The sequence below is a fragment of the Alosa sapidissima genome, chromosome 5 (genome assembly GCF_018492685.1).
Source record: "Alosa sapidissima isolate fAloSap1 chromosome 5, fAloSap1.pri, whole genome shotgun sequence".
Classification (NCBI taxonomy): Eukaryota; Metazoa; Chordata; class Actinopteri; order Clupeiformes; family Clupeidae; genus Alosa; species Alosa sapidissima.
In genome coordinates this window covers 3,588,754-3,606,292 of record NC_055961.1, presented here as the reverse complement: position 1 = coordinate 3,606,292, position 17,539 = coordinate 3,588,754, and the positions used below count along the sequence as shown (strand labels likewise).

Below are 17,539 nucleotides of genomic sequence, written 5' to 3'. Positions count from 1 at the left end.
CAGTAAAAGATGAGTAATTAATAGGTTGTGCACACACACCAAAGTAGGTTTGGTAGCGTGGATTATGAATAATAATAATGATAGAAAAGACTTACAAATTAATGTTTAGTCGTGTGGAGAAGATAGGCCTACTGTAATCTTTTATCATAAAACAAAATGTATTCAAAGTAAGTGATATAGCCTAGACATGTTCTGTGGTCTGGTTATGGCTGAAGGTTGTTTATGGCCAAGGTGCATAAGGCAACGGTGTGACAAACAGGGAAGTTCCTCGTGTAAGTGTGTAACAGTCAACACCTTTAAAGCATCTCAAAAACGCTTTGGTCCAGTGGTTGGCTGTTAATTAATAACCAACTAGGATGACGCTGTGCTTTAAGCTCACGAACGCCCCCCTGTAAAATTAAAATCCTTGTGACCAACACTACAGTTATTGTCTGCGCAGGACCCAGCGTTTCGTCTTACTAATTTACTTTGAGGTTATCACCTGAATGTAATGTGATGTGATGGATACAATCATGGACAAGAGCATGAAAACGAATAAATATTACCAAATGCCAAATGTAAACAAATCCGAAAACGAACGCAACAAGACAGCGGGACAAACCAAGTGGGCCGTTCGTTGCTTTCAGAACTGGTGCTTCGAACACCTTGGACAAACCATTGACTTTAATGCGGTTTCAAAATCGGAATTGAATGAAATACTCAGGAAGTTCTACCTCACAGTCAAAAATGGAAGAGGAGAACCGTATGGATTCAGCGGTTTCATGGGTCTGCGAGCAGGGCTCAACAGACACTTGAGTGAGCCACCGCTGTCATGGTGTTTAATGAAGGACACTGACTTTATGTCCAGCAACGATTTGTTCCTGGGACTGGCAAAGAAACTACAATGTGAACCTGACCAGTCCCGCCACCATAAGGATAAAGCAGATGGAGATTTTATGGAGGTCATACGCTGGACAGTCCTGGACCCTGGCACACCAGAGGAACCAACGGTAGGCATAATAAAGTGGGGATTGTTTTGGCTAGTTAGCAGGACCGGGCAGTAGGCGAACCAGACAGTGCCCAACGGCCCAATTGATACCGATAGCGATCTATACTATTATTCATGTACGTTTTCTTTCACTCGGGGACTTCTTTTTGCAAGTAGGCTACCAACCATAGCTAGTGGTAGAGCTGTGCATCAATCTTAACATCACTCTACGTGTCCGACTGCTCGTAGCTGCTAGCACCGTGTGGTTAGCCTCCTTGCTAACACGCCCCCTCCCATGACAAAATTGTGAATGTTCAGGCTAGTCACCACCCGCACCTGTAGTCAACTTCAACTAGTTAACCTTTGGTCCAATGCGCCACTATGCCTCCCAACATAATATTATTTAGGGCCCCATTCTATATTACGGCTTTAAAGTTAAATGGACTAAATATTGTGACTGATGATGACAAAATCCTGTTGGGGCTTCATTGAGATGCTGGGCAAAGTGCGAAGTCAGTGTATGTGCAAAGTTCTCGTGCATGGACTATGGCATCATGTGGCGTGACTGAGATAGCTTTTAGCTAGCTGACCACTGTTGTTTACGCCTAGGATCTCATGGTATAACATTTGCATATGAAGCAAGCTTTAGTCTTAGGCTCTAGACTTTGCCCTTTGCCTAGCATTTAAATTAGGTGCCATTGCCATCATGCTAATAAACCATCACTATCACCTGTTTTATCAGCAGTGCATCTTATGCCGACCAGAATCCCAGTGAGCTGGTTTTAGTAAAGATGCACCCTACATGCATACAAAAATGGAAATAGCTTTGCATTGGATATCAATTGCTTATTTATTCTAGTTTTTCTCCCTTTTGTCTAAAACAACAAAACGGTTAACCATCTCCTTGACACAGGAATGCAGTTGTGCAATGTGCACATTATGACACAAGATTGTTAATAAATATAAGACTAGTATGACGTAGTTGCTAAGTTGAATGCAAAGTGCAAAGTATTATTAAGCCACTGAAGTGAAAACATGGTTCAAAGTTCAGAGTTCTTGTGTGGTGTTGTGTTTGGGGGAGGGGGGTTGGGGAATTTGCCTGCAGTAGGCAGAGGACAGTCTGGCCACTTTATCAGAGCAGAGCTGTTTATTAACAGTCAGTTACAGTATGTTGTCTGCTTCTGTAGTCTGGAATGTTTTTGTTGTTTGGAGTGTTCCGGCTCTTTCCTAACTATGTGTTTGAATTCCAGGACGTGGACAGCAATTCTGCATCTCTCGCTAGTCTAGAAGTGGACTGCATGGACTCCGACAGCAATGGGGGAAACTCCACAGTTGCTCAGGTCACTTTGAGACACGTGGTGGAATCCTGGAGGAGGCCAGAGTCTGCAGTCACGTTTAAAACTGAGAACGATGAAGGTAAGCAGAAAGAAAGCAGTTTGGTGCTCAAGGTTTAATAAGGCGATGCAATGATGTCTTTTTTCACACGCATCAGTCTGGCTCCCTGTGGTATGTTATGTGCATTTGCAGTATTGTCAGTGTAAAGGAGATACACTTACAGTTTCTCCAAGCCTGCTTTCAGTCATCCATTTGCAACAAAGTCCTCATGGCCATATATGTATGGAACATTGTTGGGAAACGTGGGCGCCATTTCTCTCTCAAGATCACAAACCTCTAACTTGGGTTGAATCTGTGTGGCTGCATTGTTGTGGTTCAAATAAGACATTCAATCTTGGTTTGCTATCCTGTGTGGCGGGCAGATTAAATCATATTGAGAGATTTTAGGGAAAACATATATTATTAGATTATTTGTGCTGTTTCACGTGTTGTTTTTCCTTGTGTTGCTGATGTAGGAAGCTCTAGCCACTCTCCAGACGAGAGCATCACTCCAGCTGCCGCCAGCTGGCCTACTCCTGATGATGACCACGTTCCTTACTTAACGGTACCTTCACCCTCGTTCCTTACTTAACGGTACCTTCACTCTTCTCCTTACTTAACGGTACCTTCACTCTCGTTCTAACTGGTTAAGTGGTTGCTTGCTGTACAAATTAACAGAGGGCAATTAGATTGCATCTCAATCTGGAGGCTTGTGTGATTGTAGAGTGGAGTCATTTTTAGTTTTCTACACACAAAAAGAAATGTCTTTTCAGGTGCCAGATTTGCATCAGCAGTGTCAGAGTTGGGAATTCCCGGCTTCAGAAAGTAAAAGTCCTACCACGTACACAGCATCGGTTCCAACCATTCACTAAACCAGCTGATCCTAGTTAGCACAGTTCTCCAGACAGGAAGATGAGCGATAGCCTGGAAACCAGACTCTCTGTAGGGAAAAGAAATCGAGCGGAAGTACGTAGGCAGGCAGAGGCCAGGCTAGATGAGCGAATGAGTGACATCACCTTCGGATGCACAGGTAGAACTGAAGCCAGGTTTCCCATCTGGGATCAGTGTGTATACAGGAGGGGCAGCCGTGGCCTACTGGTTAGCGCTTCGGACTTATAACCGGAGGGTTGCCGGTTCGAACCCCGACCAGTAGGAACGGCTGAAGTGTCCTTGAGCAAGGCACCTAACCCCTCACTGCTCCCCGAGCGCCGCTGTTGTGGCAGGCAGCTCACTGCGCCGGGATTAGTCTGTCCTTCACCTCACTGTGTGTTTACTGTGTGCTGAGTGTTTTTCACTAATTCACGGATTGGGATAAATGCAGAGATCAAATTTCCCTCACGGGATCAAAAGAGTATATATACATACTTATACTTACTTACATATGTCGTATGAATTGAGAAAGAGGACAGGAAGAGGTGGTTGTGATCTCAAGCTTATCTGATCTCATTAGATTTGAAAGGTTGTCACCGTGGTAACGGTCCTGGGCTGTTTCAGGAGACCCAGATGATGGCTCGCGTCCGGCAGCAGCGCTTCACCCAGGAGGAGCTGGACATCCTAGTGCGCGAGATCCAGGCGCGCTACCACCGCATCTACACCAAAGGCCTTCCCTTCGCCATGATCCGGCGGGCGTGGGAGGAGGTGGCGGCCGCGGTCACCAGTGCTGGCGTCGGCCCCGTCAGGACCGCCAGCGCGTGCCAGACGCGCTTCAGAGACCTGAAGAGACGCTCCAGGACCAAGCTGGTCGATGGGGTCAGCTCGACGCTCCCTCAAAGGCCAGAGAGAGGATCTGTGGGAGAGGACACTCCGTCCGCCAGCACAACAGGTGTCTTGCACGTTTGTTTGTGTTTATTATATATTGAATGATGTGAGTTTGGCTTTGCAGCTAGGACCCACTGCCAGTCCACATGTGACCAGACAGGGTGGTCTTTCTGTCTTAAAGGTGACGTAGAATGGATCATTTCATTAATTTGATACATTTTGGAGTATTTTCACCTTGTTCTCTGGTTTTAACTTAGAAGGTATGGTCTGTCAAAAACAAGTTAACATATGCAGGAGGAAACCACTGAAACTGTTTCCTGTTCAGAGCCGTTTTGTGGCTACGCACCGAAGTCTCCTTATTCCCCTTAACACAGCCAGGGCCAACATGGTTTTCCGTTCTATGTCATGTTTAATGAGCTCACAGGTTTCCTCACAAGCCTGGCAGGTGCGCTGCTCTGTTCAACTGGCCTCACACACATGATCTGTTTAGGGGGAGTGGTGGTGCAGATGGCAGGACCGGACCACACTTGGGTCTGGCCCATCTCTCTCTCTCTCTCTCTCTCCCTCTTCCTCCTCTCTCTCTCTCTCTTCCTCCTCTCTCTCTCTCTCTCTCTCTCTCTTTCTTTCTCTCTCTCTCTCTTCCTCCTCTCTCTCTCTCTCTCTCTTTCTTTCTTTCTTTCTTTCTTTCTTTCTCTCTCTCTCTCTCTCTCTCTCTCTCTCTCTTTCTTTCTCTCTCTCTCTCTCTTCCTCCTCTCTCTCTCTCTCTCTCCACTGTCCTGTTGATATGCCCTGGTCCCTCCCCATCTCTCTCTCTCTCTCTCTCTCTCTCTCTCTCTCCCCCCTCTGTCCTGTTGATATAGAAGGCAAAAAGCCCCAAAAATATACTGCTTAAAAAAATGAAGGGAACACTGTTTTCCACAATTTTTAAAACACATTTTTAGAAACCTTCCACCCTTTTCTCAATTTTCAAACTACATTCACTGAATGTCTGACAGTTCTTGCAAAATAAAACACTCGGCCTCAAAAGTTGAGCAGTAAATATTTAAAAAAGAAGGGGAAAAAAAGAAAGGATCTGTTTAATAAAATCCCAAGTTTTGTGTTTGTTTGTGCCAGCTACACCTGCAGCCTCTTCCGGTCTGAGACCTGATGCCGAAGCGGTGGATGATGGGAACGGTGACGCGTCGTTCGCCCCCTCCGCCCCCTCGAGCAGCGTGGACAATCCCACTCAGGCCCCGTCGAGCCCGGCGGCCGTTCCCAGCCAGTCACGGGAGCCGCTGGAGGTCCGCTTCCGGACGCTGGAGCTGCTTCGGAGGGGCTCGAAGCCGCGTAGCCGCAAGCACTTCACCGGGGAGCAGATGGACATCCTGCTGCGCGAGATCAAGGCCCGCCACCACCGGCTGTACGGCGAGAGCCAGAACCCGCTGCGCTCCGAGGACCGCCGGCAGGCGTGGGAGGAGGTGGCCGCCGCCATCAACCGCGCTTGCTGCGGACCCACCAGGACCGCCGCCGCCTGCTGCAAGCGCTTCAGCGACCTGAAGCGGCGGCGCAAGACGAGGCTGGGCACGCGGATGGTGTCCGTGCGTCACGAGGGCCCCATCATCACCGCGGCCTTCTCGCATGCCAGCCCCATGGGCATGCGGATCCTCCCGTCAGTCGGCATGGAGCTGCTGCAACGGCCAGAGAACACCGCCACAGGTGTGTTTGTTTGTTTGTTTGTTTGTTTGTTAGGACCTGTCCAGTGCTGAGATTTTGATAATGATTCGAAGTTTTACTTTTAATGTGCCTAAAGTACAGTGTTTCCCATACATTGACTTATTTGTGGCGGCCCACCACAATATCAACATTGACCACCATGCAATGATTTTCCAGGTTGTACTAAATTGTGCTTAAATCTGGTTAGCATCATAACCACGCTGTGCTAATTTGTTAAAAAACTGTTGCATTCAAGTTAATTCTGCAAACCAACCACCACAAATGGAATTCGATTATCTGAGAAACACTGAAGTACAACATTGTTTCTTTGTTAGACATTTTAAAGATCCACGCAGGCAAAAAGCAACGTTTTGATTTTCGTCATGTCCATTAGGGGTTTTTAATGTGTTACTACAGTAGACATCACAAGTGAAATAAGCAGTAAATATAATGGTTAAATATTTCTAGGCCAGGTGCTAGTTCACTTTTCAGAATAACAAATCGGAACAGCCCGTCACTGTTGCGTGACAAGCTTTACAAGATAACCAAACTAACATGAGTTAGCAATCTTACATTAGCATAACATTGTTAGCGATTGATAACATTGTCAGAGTTGTATGCAGTGTGTGTGTGTGTGGGGGGGGGGGATTGGTTCCTCACATCAGGGATTAGGTGAAGGGGTGGGGATTGCCTATAAGCTGTTTCATGGCCATAAAGGGATTTATTTTCATGAAAAAATCTCATGAATTTTCATACAGACCCAATGTGGATGCCAGACACCAAAATAACAACCCAAAATAACCCTCTACTTTGTGTGTGTTTTCTACTTTATGTGTGTGTGCTTTTTTTAGTCACTCAAGCCGCTGCCAAACCCAATCCAGCAACACCCACACTAACATCAACACCAACATTAATAACTGCACTTAGCACACCGACCCAAAGAGTCGCACCCACTGTAACACTCACACCTCCATCCACACTGGCACCAGCAACTGCCCCTGCACCCTCACGAGCATCAAAACTGGCACCAGCAACTGCCCCTGCACCCTCACGAGCATCAACACTGGCACCAGAACCTGCACCTGCACTCTCACCTCCATCCACACTGGCACCAGCAACTGCACCTGCCCCTGCACCCTCACAAGCGTCCAGACTGGCACCAGCACCTGCACCACCTGCCCCCTCACAAGCGTCCACACTGGCACTAGCAACTGCACCACCTGCCCCCTCTCAAGCGTCCACACTGGCACTAGCAACTGCACCACCTGCCCCCTCTCAAGCGTCCACACTGGCACTAGCAACTGCACCACCTGCCCCCTCACAAGCGTCCACACTGGCACTAGCAACTGCACCACCTGCCCCCTCTCAAGCGTCCACACTGGCACTAGCACCTGCCCCTGCCCCCTCACAAGCGTCCACACTGGCACCAGCGCCAGCCGAGCCAGCGAACACCCCCACCCCACCATCCCCAGCACCGCCTGAGAAGCCTGTAACAGGAGCAGAAGGTGGAGTCCCTGGAGCTTCCGTCGGTCCCCCAGAGGGAGGCAGCACGGGTGGTGTGTGTGTGTGTGAGTGTGTGTGTGCGGGGCGGAGGCGGTGGGAGTCGGAGCTGCTGGAGGTGCAGCGTGGAGGCCTGGCGGTGCTGCAGGGGGAGCTGGGAGCTCTGCGCCGCGGCCTGGACACGCGCCTCCGCAGGATGGAGAGCCGCACGCACCCCCTCCTGCTCTCCGTTAGCCGCAGCCTGGAGAGGATCGCCAGCGCCATGGAGCGCAACGCCCACGCCCACGCCCCTCCAGACACCGACACGCCGCCCAGGACGCCAAGGGGCAGGGCTGTGGTGGAGAGGCCGGCTGCTAGCCAATCCCGTGGTTCCTCAGATGTGCGAGGTCGCAAAAGAGGGAGACGTTCCTAAAAATGAGACTCAGTGAAACGGAGACCCGTGGAGACAGGAAAAGCCTTTTATTATGACACAGGAAACGCCTTTTATTATGACACAGGAAACGCCTTTTATTATGACACAGGAAACGCCTTTAATGAGAACTGCTGCATGACCGTGACTTCACAAGGGTCCTGTCATACTGCGCTGATCAAAGTGATCCAGTTCACCCGTGTGATTCTATAACTAGGCGAGATTAGTCATTTTCCTTGATTGAGGAGCTTTGTGTAGGGGTTTTCTTTTTTTGTTTGTTAAACACTCAAAACCGCCTATGCTGTCTTGCCCAGACATGCACTAAAGTTAAGAGGGGTTCACACTGATGCAGGTTTTTTCCCCCTCCAGGCGCTCAAATTAATTTGTTTCCCTATGGAGCGGTGCGACTACGCGTTACAACGCGCCTCGTGTTTATAAAAGCGGTGCACAAGCAGAAAAAAAACCGAGGCTTCTAAAAACGTGAGGCGCCCAAAGAATAGAATTAAAAATAGTTTTTGAGGTTGCATTCTTTTCAACAATGGGTTGTGTCAGAAACGGTTGATAAAGCTAAAAGTTAAGATAAAGCTAAAGTTAACTATAGACTCTTTGGTCGTGTCTTAGCTGCCTGTCCTAGCTAAGTCAGGGAGCTAGCGATTTAGCTAAATATAATGTATCATAGCAACAACATGTACACAATCAGTTTCTACCTCGCATGTTTTTAACACTCACTACTTTGGTACAATACTCACGTTATGGAGGTGAAAAAAGCTTGTCGTGTGAACGCAGCCTTAGCCTGCAAACCAATGTAAGAATAAAAATAAAGCATGCACATCCCAGCTCTAAAGTTGGGTGCTGGATGACATGGGCATAACAAAATAAATAAAGGAAGTCCGCCACACCAGTAGCTTCACATAGAATTTTTAGTTTGTAACGTTTCGAGCGTTAGCCCTTCATCAGACACCGTTGGGTTAGCCCTTCATCAGACGCCAGAAACGTTACAAAGTAAAAATTCTATTTGGAGCTACTGGTGTGGCGGACGTCCTTTACCTATTTTGTTAGCCTGCAAACCAGCCAGAGGGGTCATCACTCTAGTAAAACCTCTTTGTACCTCAGTGACGCTATGTGGAATGCTATGCATAGACTCCATAAATAAGTGGATATACTCTCTGTGACGTTACCCATAGGTTTTCTGAAGAGGGGGTATAAAGCTCAAAATTGGAGACTATTGCGTTGCAGTCTTTAAGCTAAGTAAAAGGAACTAACATGCTAAAAAGCTAACATGCGAGTTGTCCGACAGTCGGTCGTAGTAATGGAGTTTTCGGTACAGTACAATGTCTATTTCTTGCTCACATTTATCAAATTTAAGCAAGAAGAGGACATTTACAAACCAAACACGCCCGTAAAGCGTCAATGTAAACAAAGTTGTTTTTTGTCCACTATTTTTGTTTACATTGAATCTGATATTGAACTCTCAGCCCATTCATATTTCATATTCTATGCATAAATGTCTGTTAAAATAATTTAAACTGAAGAGTTATAAAATAATATCCCTCAGCCCATGGTTGTCATGGAAACCATATAGTCCAAATTTGTTTTATATAAGCTGTAAGTATATTTATACTGTGAAGTTAAATTTTAACATGCAGGTCTGTTGAAATTGACTCTCTTTTGGAGCCAGCCCCCTATGGCAGTTAGTGGAATTGCAGGTATAGGATCTTTTGTGTTGGGCTCATTATGGACTTCTGTGTTGGTCTGAGTCCAGTAACTAACACAGAGCCTCTTCAAAATTACGTTTCTTAAATTAAATTTGTGAACTTACTGCAGCACATTAAAAAAAGTTTCATTGATGTTGTTTGGGGTGGCTATGAATGAAGGAACTAGTTCTGCAATGATGCAAGTAAATAAAATTGTACATTTCCTGACTTTTACCTTCATAATGTTTATCTTTGTTACAAACTAACATGGTTTAATTTCATGTCAAATAAAATACAGCATGATATATATTTGTTATACTACAAAACCACTGCCCCTGCAGTGAATTTATCCTTCCTGAGTAGCTTTGCGTCTATTATCAGTAAAAAAAACATAAGAGATTATAGTCAGTTCAGTTAGCCAATAGGTCAAAGAGCACCTCATGTAATACAGGAGATCATAGTATGTTCAGTTAGCCAAAAGATCAAAGAGTAGCTAATGTTAAGATCAGGCAAACATGTACTCTTGGTAAGTGGAATGAGGACCAGTGGCTGGCTCAACAGTCGTTTCGCGGCTATCACTGCCCTAGGTCAGTGGAATGGCAGACGGAACCAGCTGAGTAGGGACATTAGAACCAACACCTTAAGAACCGCCATGACAACGGCAGTTCCGCAGGCCACAGGGTCACTGCATGATATGTGTTTAAGTTGAGTCAAATCCAATTATTTATGTAGCCGCTCATTTTTAACAGAAAAGTGTCAGCGCTGCTCTGCTGAGTGGAGTAAAGGTGTATTACCTACTGACCAACTGAGCTCGATAACACTAAAAGTAGAAGTCAATAATATCTTCCTTAAGATAATGATCACAAGTATGACTAAACATGGCAGTAGGCCTACATTATAAGCATAGCAGCATTAACAGTGTGCATGTGTCCCCCTTTATGCTTAAAGGTGCAGTTAGCGATCATACGCAATTTCAAGCCCATGACATTTTAGTAACTGTGCCTTTAATGCAGCCTTAAAGACGGCACTGTGATGTTGAAATGTCCAAAATTCCCTGTCAATGTTCTTTTCATCACTAGCTCAGCGAACTGGGTACATGTTATCTATATGGCACTTCAATAGCTCATTGTATAGCCTCATCTGCATTGCTTTCACTGAACCTTTGTTATTTCCTTTAGCGGTTTATTTAAGGAACCACCCAAAAAACCTTAAGTGTAGGCTACAGATCTTAATCTGCATAGATGCCTGAGGTGATATGTTAACTAGCAGTGCGTGCATCTGCCACTGGAGGGCATATGGCTAGAATAGCCTACCTTTGACAGAGGTAGCTCTATATTAAATTCATACTTCATCATCATAGACAATTTTACTAGTAATTATATGACAACTTATATAATTTGTCAATTTCAGGATGCACATCACATCACAAAATGGACAGGAACTATTTGCACGTCCTTAAAATCAGGCATCATCTAAAGACCAGCACGTGATGAAAATGTTATCATTCCGTGCACACGCGCCCTCTACAGGACAACACTTGAAACTTCATAAATGACATTGCTGTCGTATTGTATTAGATGCCCGACTCGAAAGAGGTATTAAATACATCAGGAGACGAAGATAAACAACATATTAAATGTATTTTTTCCTATTGCGTTAATGACAAGGCGATAATATTCTCCATCGTATAGCAGAAGACCTCGCGATCAATTCCAGAGGGCCCGTTTCATTTCCTACATAGTAGTGAGCCACGTGACGAAAGGCAGCCGAATGAAAGTTTATCCGATATGTTGCCACTTAATATTATTCAGTATCCTGTAAGCAAGATCAACGGAATCAAGATATTTCTGGAGAAAATGTTGTGAGCATTATTTGCGCACGTTGTAACCTAGCTGTGTTGTTATATGCATTAGGACTATAGCCTAATAAAGCTACTTTGGATTGATTCAATGGCATGCTTTAAAATAATGAGGAAGTTAAACGGCTTAACCGTGAATTGCTATCAACCCAATCTTCCACCAAGGGCATGCGATATTAATGCGTCGGCCTAGCTTATTATTTTAATCATTCAATGTTGGCATGCAGGAGTGAGCTGTACTTTTGCAAACTGACTTTGGCCACACCTAAATCCTGTCCTATTTTTCACAAAAAACGAAGGCTTTTCTCTTGGAGCATTTGTTTGTGTGCCGGTGAGTACCCGGCTGTGAAACATGATAGGTCTAGGAGGTACCAACAGGGAATAGGGGAATGTATAAGGCAGCAATGGAGCAGAATGGGCTACAGGTAACTCCAATACTAACTTTATTTTTCTATGAAATATTTTTGTAATTTTATATTGTGTCAGAATTATAAGACTAATCGATTGCGAGCATAAAAGCACGTTGTTTGATATTTAAATTTCAGTCATTTTGCCTGTGATTTCGACACAGTTTAAATTTAAGACACTGTATTGAAAGTTGTCAGGCTAACAAGACTTTTCTGAAATATTAGGCTACGCCAAGTTTGAGTTGGCTAAGTTGCAACATGAATTTGCGAATGGCACCACTGGTCTTATATCTTAATCAAGCCACATTTTTGACACGACTGCGTAATATCAGTTGTTTAATGTTAAGTAATTTAGAAATTCATCTTCAATATTTCGATATCGGTTAATAATTAATTTCTTTGTGTGTCGTGTCGAATACCTTACGCTAAGTTGGGCTCACTCTTCCCCAACCCCCACGTATTCCTCGCTTGCGTTTCTAAAATAGTAGTATGCTATCTTCCTCATGTATGCGCTAACACAAAATGCGAGAAATAGCCTAGTTGATGTCCATGCAACATTGGGGTGAGCTTGACCAATTCCTTAAACTGATAACGATAATATCCTATACCGCAGGGTTATGGTTAGTAGCACTGTAGCCTAATAAAAATCCTAATGTCGTGGAAGCAAATCTATAGGGGGGTGGGGGGGGATTGATATATCGCTGCTAATAAAGAGTTGAATCTCGTAATGGCTGAATTCCTATATTTTTGTTGCCTATTTTATTTTATTTTATTTTGACTCATGGTAATCATCAACAGTTGATGTTGTTGTCCATTGAAACGCTACAAAAAGCTACAGTGTTACTTTACTGCCTGGACTCGAATATCATTTTGTTATTTTGAAACACTGGTTGGGCAAGATTCTAGAATGACTCGCTTTGACTCCCTTTAATGCTCAAATCGGATGTATGGAGCTATGTTCAATATGGCCAGTTCAGTGTTCGGAAACGATTTAATATATTTTTATTATCATCAGTCCCTCCAACGATTTTACGTTTCGGCCGCCCCCATGTCCGTGATTAACTTTTCTTGCCCATTGATTGAAATATAGGCTAGCAAACATTTTTTTTTTCGAGTATAGTCAGCGCCAAGGTCAAAACTGTGAAATAAATTAAATATTGCTTTGTCTATGGTGATACCGTTTAGACAACGCCACGAAGGCCAGTTCAGCGCATTCAGCATTAAAACGCCTCTATTTTTTAAAAGGTCTACATTACATCGAAAAATGTAGTCTAACTCATTTTGTGGCTGTAGCCTAGGCTACTGTCTAGATTGATCCGGGCTACTTTTCACCGCTAGTCGGCCAATCGACGTGTGGATTTGCTTTGCTGCAAGCTAAGGGGGAGGGACTTTTGCAAGTGGGGGATGTAAAGATTATTTCAACTTTTCCACATTGGGAAGCTAGGAGAACATCAGTCATTGCGGCCGTGTTTTGGGTCTAAGTTTGGAAATATCAAGTAAACTGTTATGCACGTTCACCCCAGCATTACACTGTGCAGTGCTACCAAATACAGCAGAGTGAATGTAGATATTGGCCATGTTAAGAAATAATATTAGAAACTTTGGGTATGGACCACACCCTTACACACTAATCCACTCTATACACACACACACACGCACGCACAAAGCAATAGCCTACTAAAATATAATTCAATATCAAAATTTAACATGCTATTTGTTTCTCCCATGAGTACAATTCCTATGCTTTACTAAGTAGATTAATGCATTGGAATGTGTTTTCTAACATGTCTTAGTTCAAGGTGAATGCTGTTTTCCAGATTGTTTAAGGATGACATGAGGCAAATCTTTCTGTGATAAATCTTTAAACAGAACATTCTTTAAAATATGTGTTTGCGTCATTCCTGTTTGTGAAGTAGATTAGCTTAGGCCTCAACTGCTGCTAATTTATGTGCTTTGCCAGAAGCATTGAGCTGAGAAGCATTGAGCTTGAGAAGTGTGTTGTACCCATTGATAAAACGGGTACTTTACATTGTGTGTGTGTGTGTATTTGTTTAGTGTGTGTGAACAGGCTATATCTCTGAGTGTTCGTGTGTATGAATGTGCCTTTGTGTCTCCTGTCAAAGTATACCATCCAGGCAGATGTAACAGTGTTATAGTTTATATTTTAAAACTCGGTGACACAAGCTAAAAGTCACCAACTGAAATAAAAGCACTTCCAGCTATTGTTAGTCTGAGACAGGAAAAGAACAGGCCGACACAAGAAATTATAGCTCACTATGTTGTCTTAGGCCTTTGCCTTATATACAAAGCTACATTTTTGAATATCAAAGCTGGGAATATTTTGAATAACAAAGCTGGAGGTTATTTCCATTGTTAGATTTTTTTTATTATTTGGTATTAGGCTCTCATGTTCATTGTTCCCTATTTCAGTGCTGAATTGTCAGTTGAAAACGCAAATGCAAAACATGTACACAAACATAATACTTTACTCAGGCACAGAAACACACCACTGCTGACACAGACACCCACTCCCTCCCTCACTCTAAAACGGTGACTTGTTTAGCAGGGGCTAGCTAGTTTGTCCTCATGCCTATTTAAAGACATAGCCTGTCACTGTATTTTATCTGGGCTGCTGTTTCTTCACACCCTTGCGTTTATAGTCGTCTTCGTTGTCTTTTATTCTTATTTTTGTTATATTTTCATTGCTCTTGCTTTTCTTTCATATTTCTTTTCTCTTTTTCTAATTCCGATTGTTGGTTTTTTCCTCCTCTCGATCTTGTCCCGTCTTGTCTCCTCCTGCCTTGGCCAACATCCCGTAGTGGGAAGGAGCGCCCAGCTGCTCGCGAGGCTCCTTCGCCTTCTACAAGTCGGTGAGCTCTCGCCTGGAGACGGGCTCCCTCGGCCCGGTCTGGAAGCTGGGGGGCTTCTACTTTGTTCGCTGTGGCCCCCACGAACCCGTGTGCATAGCTGAGGTCACCCTGCTGTGGGAAGACCAAGCACAGCGCCACCTGCTGGCCAGCTCCAGACTGTACTTCCTACCGGAGGACACCCCCAAGGGCAGGACCAGGGACCATGGAGAGGTGTGTGTGTGTGTGTGTGTGTGCCCGTGTGCGTATGTGTGTGTGTTTGGGCAGACAGTGGTAATGACTAATGTAATCTTTTGATTTTGTTTAGTATATCCAGTAAGGAAAGAATGACTGGGTTCAACAGAATAATGGAGATGCCAAATGTATTTTGGCTGTCTTCATTGTTTGGAATGAAGATAGACATTTTTCAGGTGTGTGTGTGTGCGCGCGCGTGCGTGTGCTTTCACCAGCTGTTGCATACCACCTTCTTGGAGTCGGGTGTGTTTAATTTTGTCTGTGTCTAATTTTAAAGATATTATATTTGGGTTTAAGATTATTATATTTGGGTTACTTATTCACTGAAGTTCTTTGCAGACCTTTAGCCAGGCACTTCACATTCCATAACCATCCTTAATTGCTTCCCATTGTAATTAAATGGAGACTCGACCCTGGAACTTTACAGGCACAAAATGCCTGATGCAGTTTTTTGGGCTGCTGCACCTAGGCTGGTTCAGAACACTAACTGTGTGTGTGTGTGTGTGTGTGTGTAAAAGACAGAGTGACTGGCCTACGGTGTGTGTGCGTGAGCTTGTATAACACGAGTAACACTGTCCCAACAGCGGCACAGGCTATTGTGTTTGCGCTCTATTTGTAAATGTCAGAAAGTAGCTTTTGCACTGCTCATACCTGTTTCCTGAGGCATGCAGGCTGTGCCTAGAGTGGAGATCTGAATTGACTGGCTGTTACTGTGAGGAGGACGTGTGAGCTGTTACTGTGGGCCGTTGTGTGAGGTGCCCCTAAAGCTCTATGGACTCTGCTGTTGTGTTTTAGTGACTGTGTGTTTCCTTGATTTGGGGGGTTAAAGTTGCTCGGCACTGTCAGAATTCAGGGGTGAGCCACGTGTTTCAAGATTTGAAAAACAAAATTGAATAAACAAATATAATAGAACACCCTCAAAAGTTTCTGCTAACTTCACAGTCACAGAAAATGTCAAGGAAATCAACAGGGTTTAAGTCAAGGAACATTTCCCTGTTAATTTCCTTGACATTTTCTGTGGCCAATTTTTTTAAATCAATGTTATTCTTTTTTTCTCCCTAATATCACAGTGTTATGCTCAATATGCTTCCTCGACATGTGACTGTGGAAAGAATTGACACTCATGCTCACACACAAGCATGTGGTCTGTGACCAGTCAGATATTAGGGAAAGCTTTGTAAATGTCAGATAAGCTGGTGTGTTCTATGGGACCTTTAGAAGGAATGTGTGTTTTGGGCCTGAGGGAGGGCTGTGTTCTACTGTTGATAGTCATAACTGTCGTGCTAGCATGACGCTAAGCTAGTTTGGAGAGCTGCACTGCACAGGGCTGCTAGCGTGATGCTAGGCTAGTCTGGAGAGCTGCACTGCACTGCACAGGGCTGCTAGCGTGACGCTAGGCTAGTCTGGAGAGCTGCACTGCACTGCACAGGGCTGCTAGCGTGACGCTAGGCTAGTCTGGAGAGCTGCACTGCACTGCAGAGGGCTGCTCTGTGCTAGGGCGACTCATGAACCTTCCTCTTAAGGGAAACTTGATCTAGTGTTGCACAACTGCATGTGTGATAAAGAGCTTTATTTCGCATGACTCACTGGCATGTGCGCAACCTGACGTTGGTGCGGAAGTAGAGTTGGGCACACACTCGAGTGGCATTGACCAAGACCGAGGACTCGGAGAGAGCACTGGGTCATGAAGTGCAATTCATATCATTTGTATCAATAATGCTCACATTGGAACATAAAAGCTGATGTGGTTAAAGTGGATATGTTTCATTTTAAACCAGTCTCCCCACATTAATGCTGACAGTCATGACCAAATATAGTGTCAGATGACTTTTACATTAAAGACATATTTTCAGTGTTTAGTTGAATCACAGTTTTTCTGATTTACAGTTAAATTTGTTGCTCTTAGTTGACAGAGTTTGTCTGGTTTACACAATTATATTTGTTGCTCTTAGTTGAATCAGAGTTCGTCTGATTTACAGTTAAATTTGTTGCTCTTAGTTGAATCAGAGTTGATTTACACTGTTATATTCGTTGCTAGTGCGTGTTTGGAGTTGCTGGCCTCTGGCTAATTTGACCTCGTTTATTAAAGCTGTTTGAGGAGTTTACATTCCAGGTGTGTGTGTGTGTGTGTGTGTGTGTGTGTGTGTGTGTGTGTGTGTGTGTTGATTTAAGGTTGAAAGATGAATCGATCTTTAATAGAAAACTCTATTTCCTGAGGTCACATGATGAACCAACATTTTAAAAAGCACCATAGGCAGCAGTATGATGAATAGACAGCATAAAAAGCAAGCAGAATTGGTCAAGCAATATTTCTGAATCGCTTTTAAATGTAATATGCAGGGAATATTGAACTGAAGCGTGACTTTAGTTTAATTTACATTATATTGCATAACAATTTGCAATCACAATATTAGTCAGGTAAATCACAATTAGATATTTTCCCCAAATGTTGATGTGTGCGTCCCCTGCGCTTCAGGATGAAGTACTGGCCGTGTCCAAGAGGATCGTGCTGCGGGTGGAGGACTTGGCAAAGTGGGCCTGCGCTGAGCCACCGGTCTGGAGAGGAGGCCACGTGCAAGGCCACCTCGTGGGGAAAACCACTTCCTCCCTAACAGGCTCCCAACAGCCAAAGGAGGAGCCACAAGGTGCGTGTGTGTGTGTGTGTGTGTGTGTGTGTGCGTGCGTGCGCGCGTGCGCGCGCGTGTGTGTGTGTGTGTGTGTGTGTGTGTGCGTGTGTGTGTGCGCCTGTGCGTGCGTGCGTGCGTGCGTGCGTGCGTGT

At 44.6% G+C, this 17,539-nt stretch overlaps 2 protein-coding genes across 12 annotated transcripts in view; both read left to right on the top strand.

Moving 5' to 3' along the window:
- Positions 1-147: 147 nt before the first annotated feature.
- LOC121709318 (myb-related transcription factor, partner of profilin-like) lies at positions 148-9,622 on the top strand. 6 transcript variants are annotated; one of them, XM_042092596.1, is made up of 8 exons: positions 148-989; positions 2,218-2,383; positions 2,818-2,906; positions 3,836-4,163; positions 5,213-5,794; positions 6,643-7,715; positions 8,450-8,474; positions 8,538-9,622. In XM_042092596.1, the coding sequence occupies exons 1-6, from the start codon at positions 501-503 to the stop codon at positions 7,701-7,703; spliced, it is 2,715 nt and encodes a 904-aa protein (XP_041948530.1). In that variant the 5' UTR covers positions 148-500; the 3' UTR covers positions 7,704-7,715; positions 8,450-8,474; positions 8,538-9,622. The 6 variants fall into 6 exon arrangements, 5 of the variants coding, with proteins under 5 accessions (XP_041948530.1, XP_041948531.1, XP_041948529.1 ...); XR_006031908.1 differs by having other exon boundaries at positions 150-989; positions 6,643-8,474; XM_042092597.1 differs by having other exon boundaries at positions 150-989; positions 6,643-6,821; positions 6,870-9,622.
- A 1,328-nt stretch (positions 9,623-10,950) lies between these two features.
- The window catches only part of zgc:77151 (uncharacterized protein LOC337153 homolog), a 24,443-nt gene continuing 17,854 nt past the window's right edge, over positions 10,951-17,539 (top strand). For 3 of the 6 annotated variants that reach the window (XM_042092584.1, XM_042092583.1, XM_042092582.1), the window contains exons 1-3: positions 10,951-11,677; positions 14,479-14,739; positions 17,237-17,405. In XM_042092584.1, coding sequence (XP_041948518.1) covers positions 11,642-11,677; positions 14,479-14,739; positions 17,237-17,405 — 466 coding nt within the window. In that variant the 5' untranslated portion in view covers positions 10,951-11,641. Of the gene's footprint in view, positions 11,678-14,478; positions 14,740-14,840; positions 14,937-17,236; positions 17,406-17,539 lie in introns of those variants that run through there. The other 3 variants (XM_042092581.1, XM_042092580.1, XM_042092586.1) reach the window with 2 other exon arrangements.

Bases quoted from the DNA above. Each gene is read 5' to 3' on its own strand.
- LOC121709318 (XM_042092596.1), top strand. From the start codon at position 501: ATGGATACAATCATGGACAAGAGCATGAAAACGAATAAATATTACCAA. The intron at 2,907-3,835 runs GTACCTTCACCC...GGGCTGTTTCAG, and splicing joins ACCACGTTCCTTACTTAACG to GAGACCCAGATGATGGCTCG. The intron at 5,795-6,642 runs GTGTGTTTGTTT...TGCTTTTTTTAG, and splicing joins GCCAGAGAACACCGCCACAG to TCACTCAAGCCGCTGCCAAA.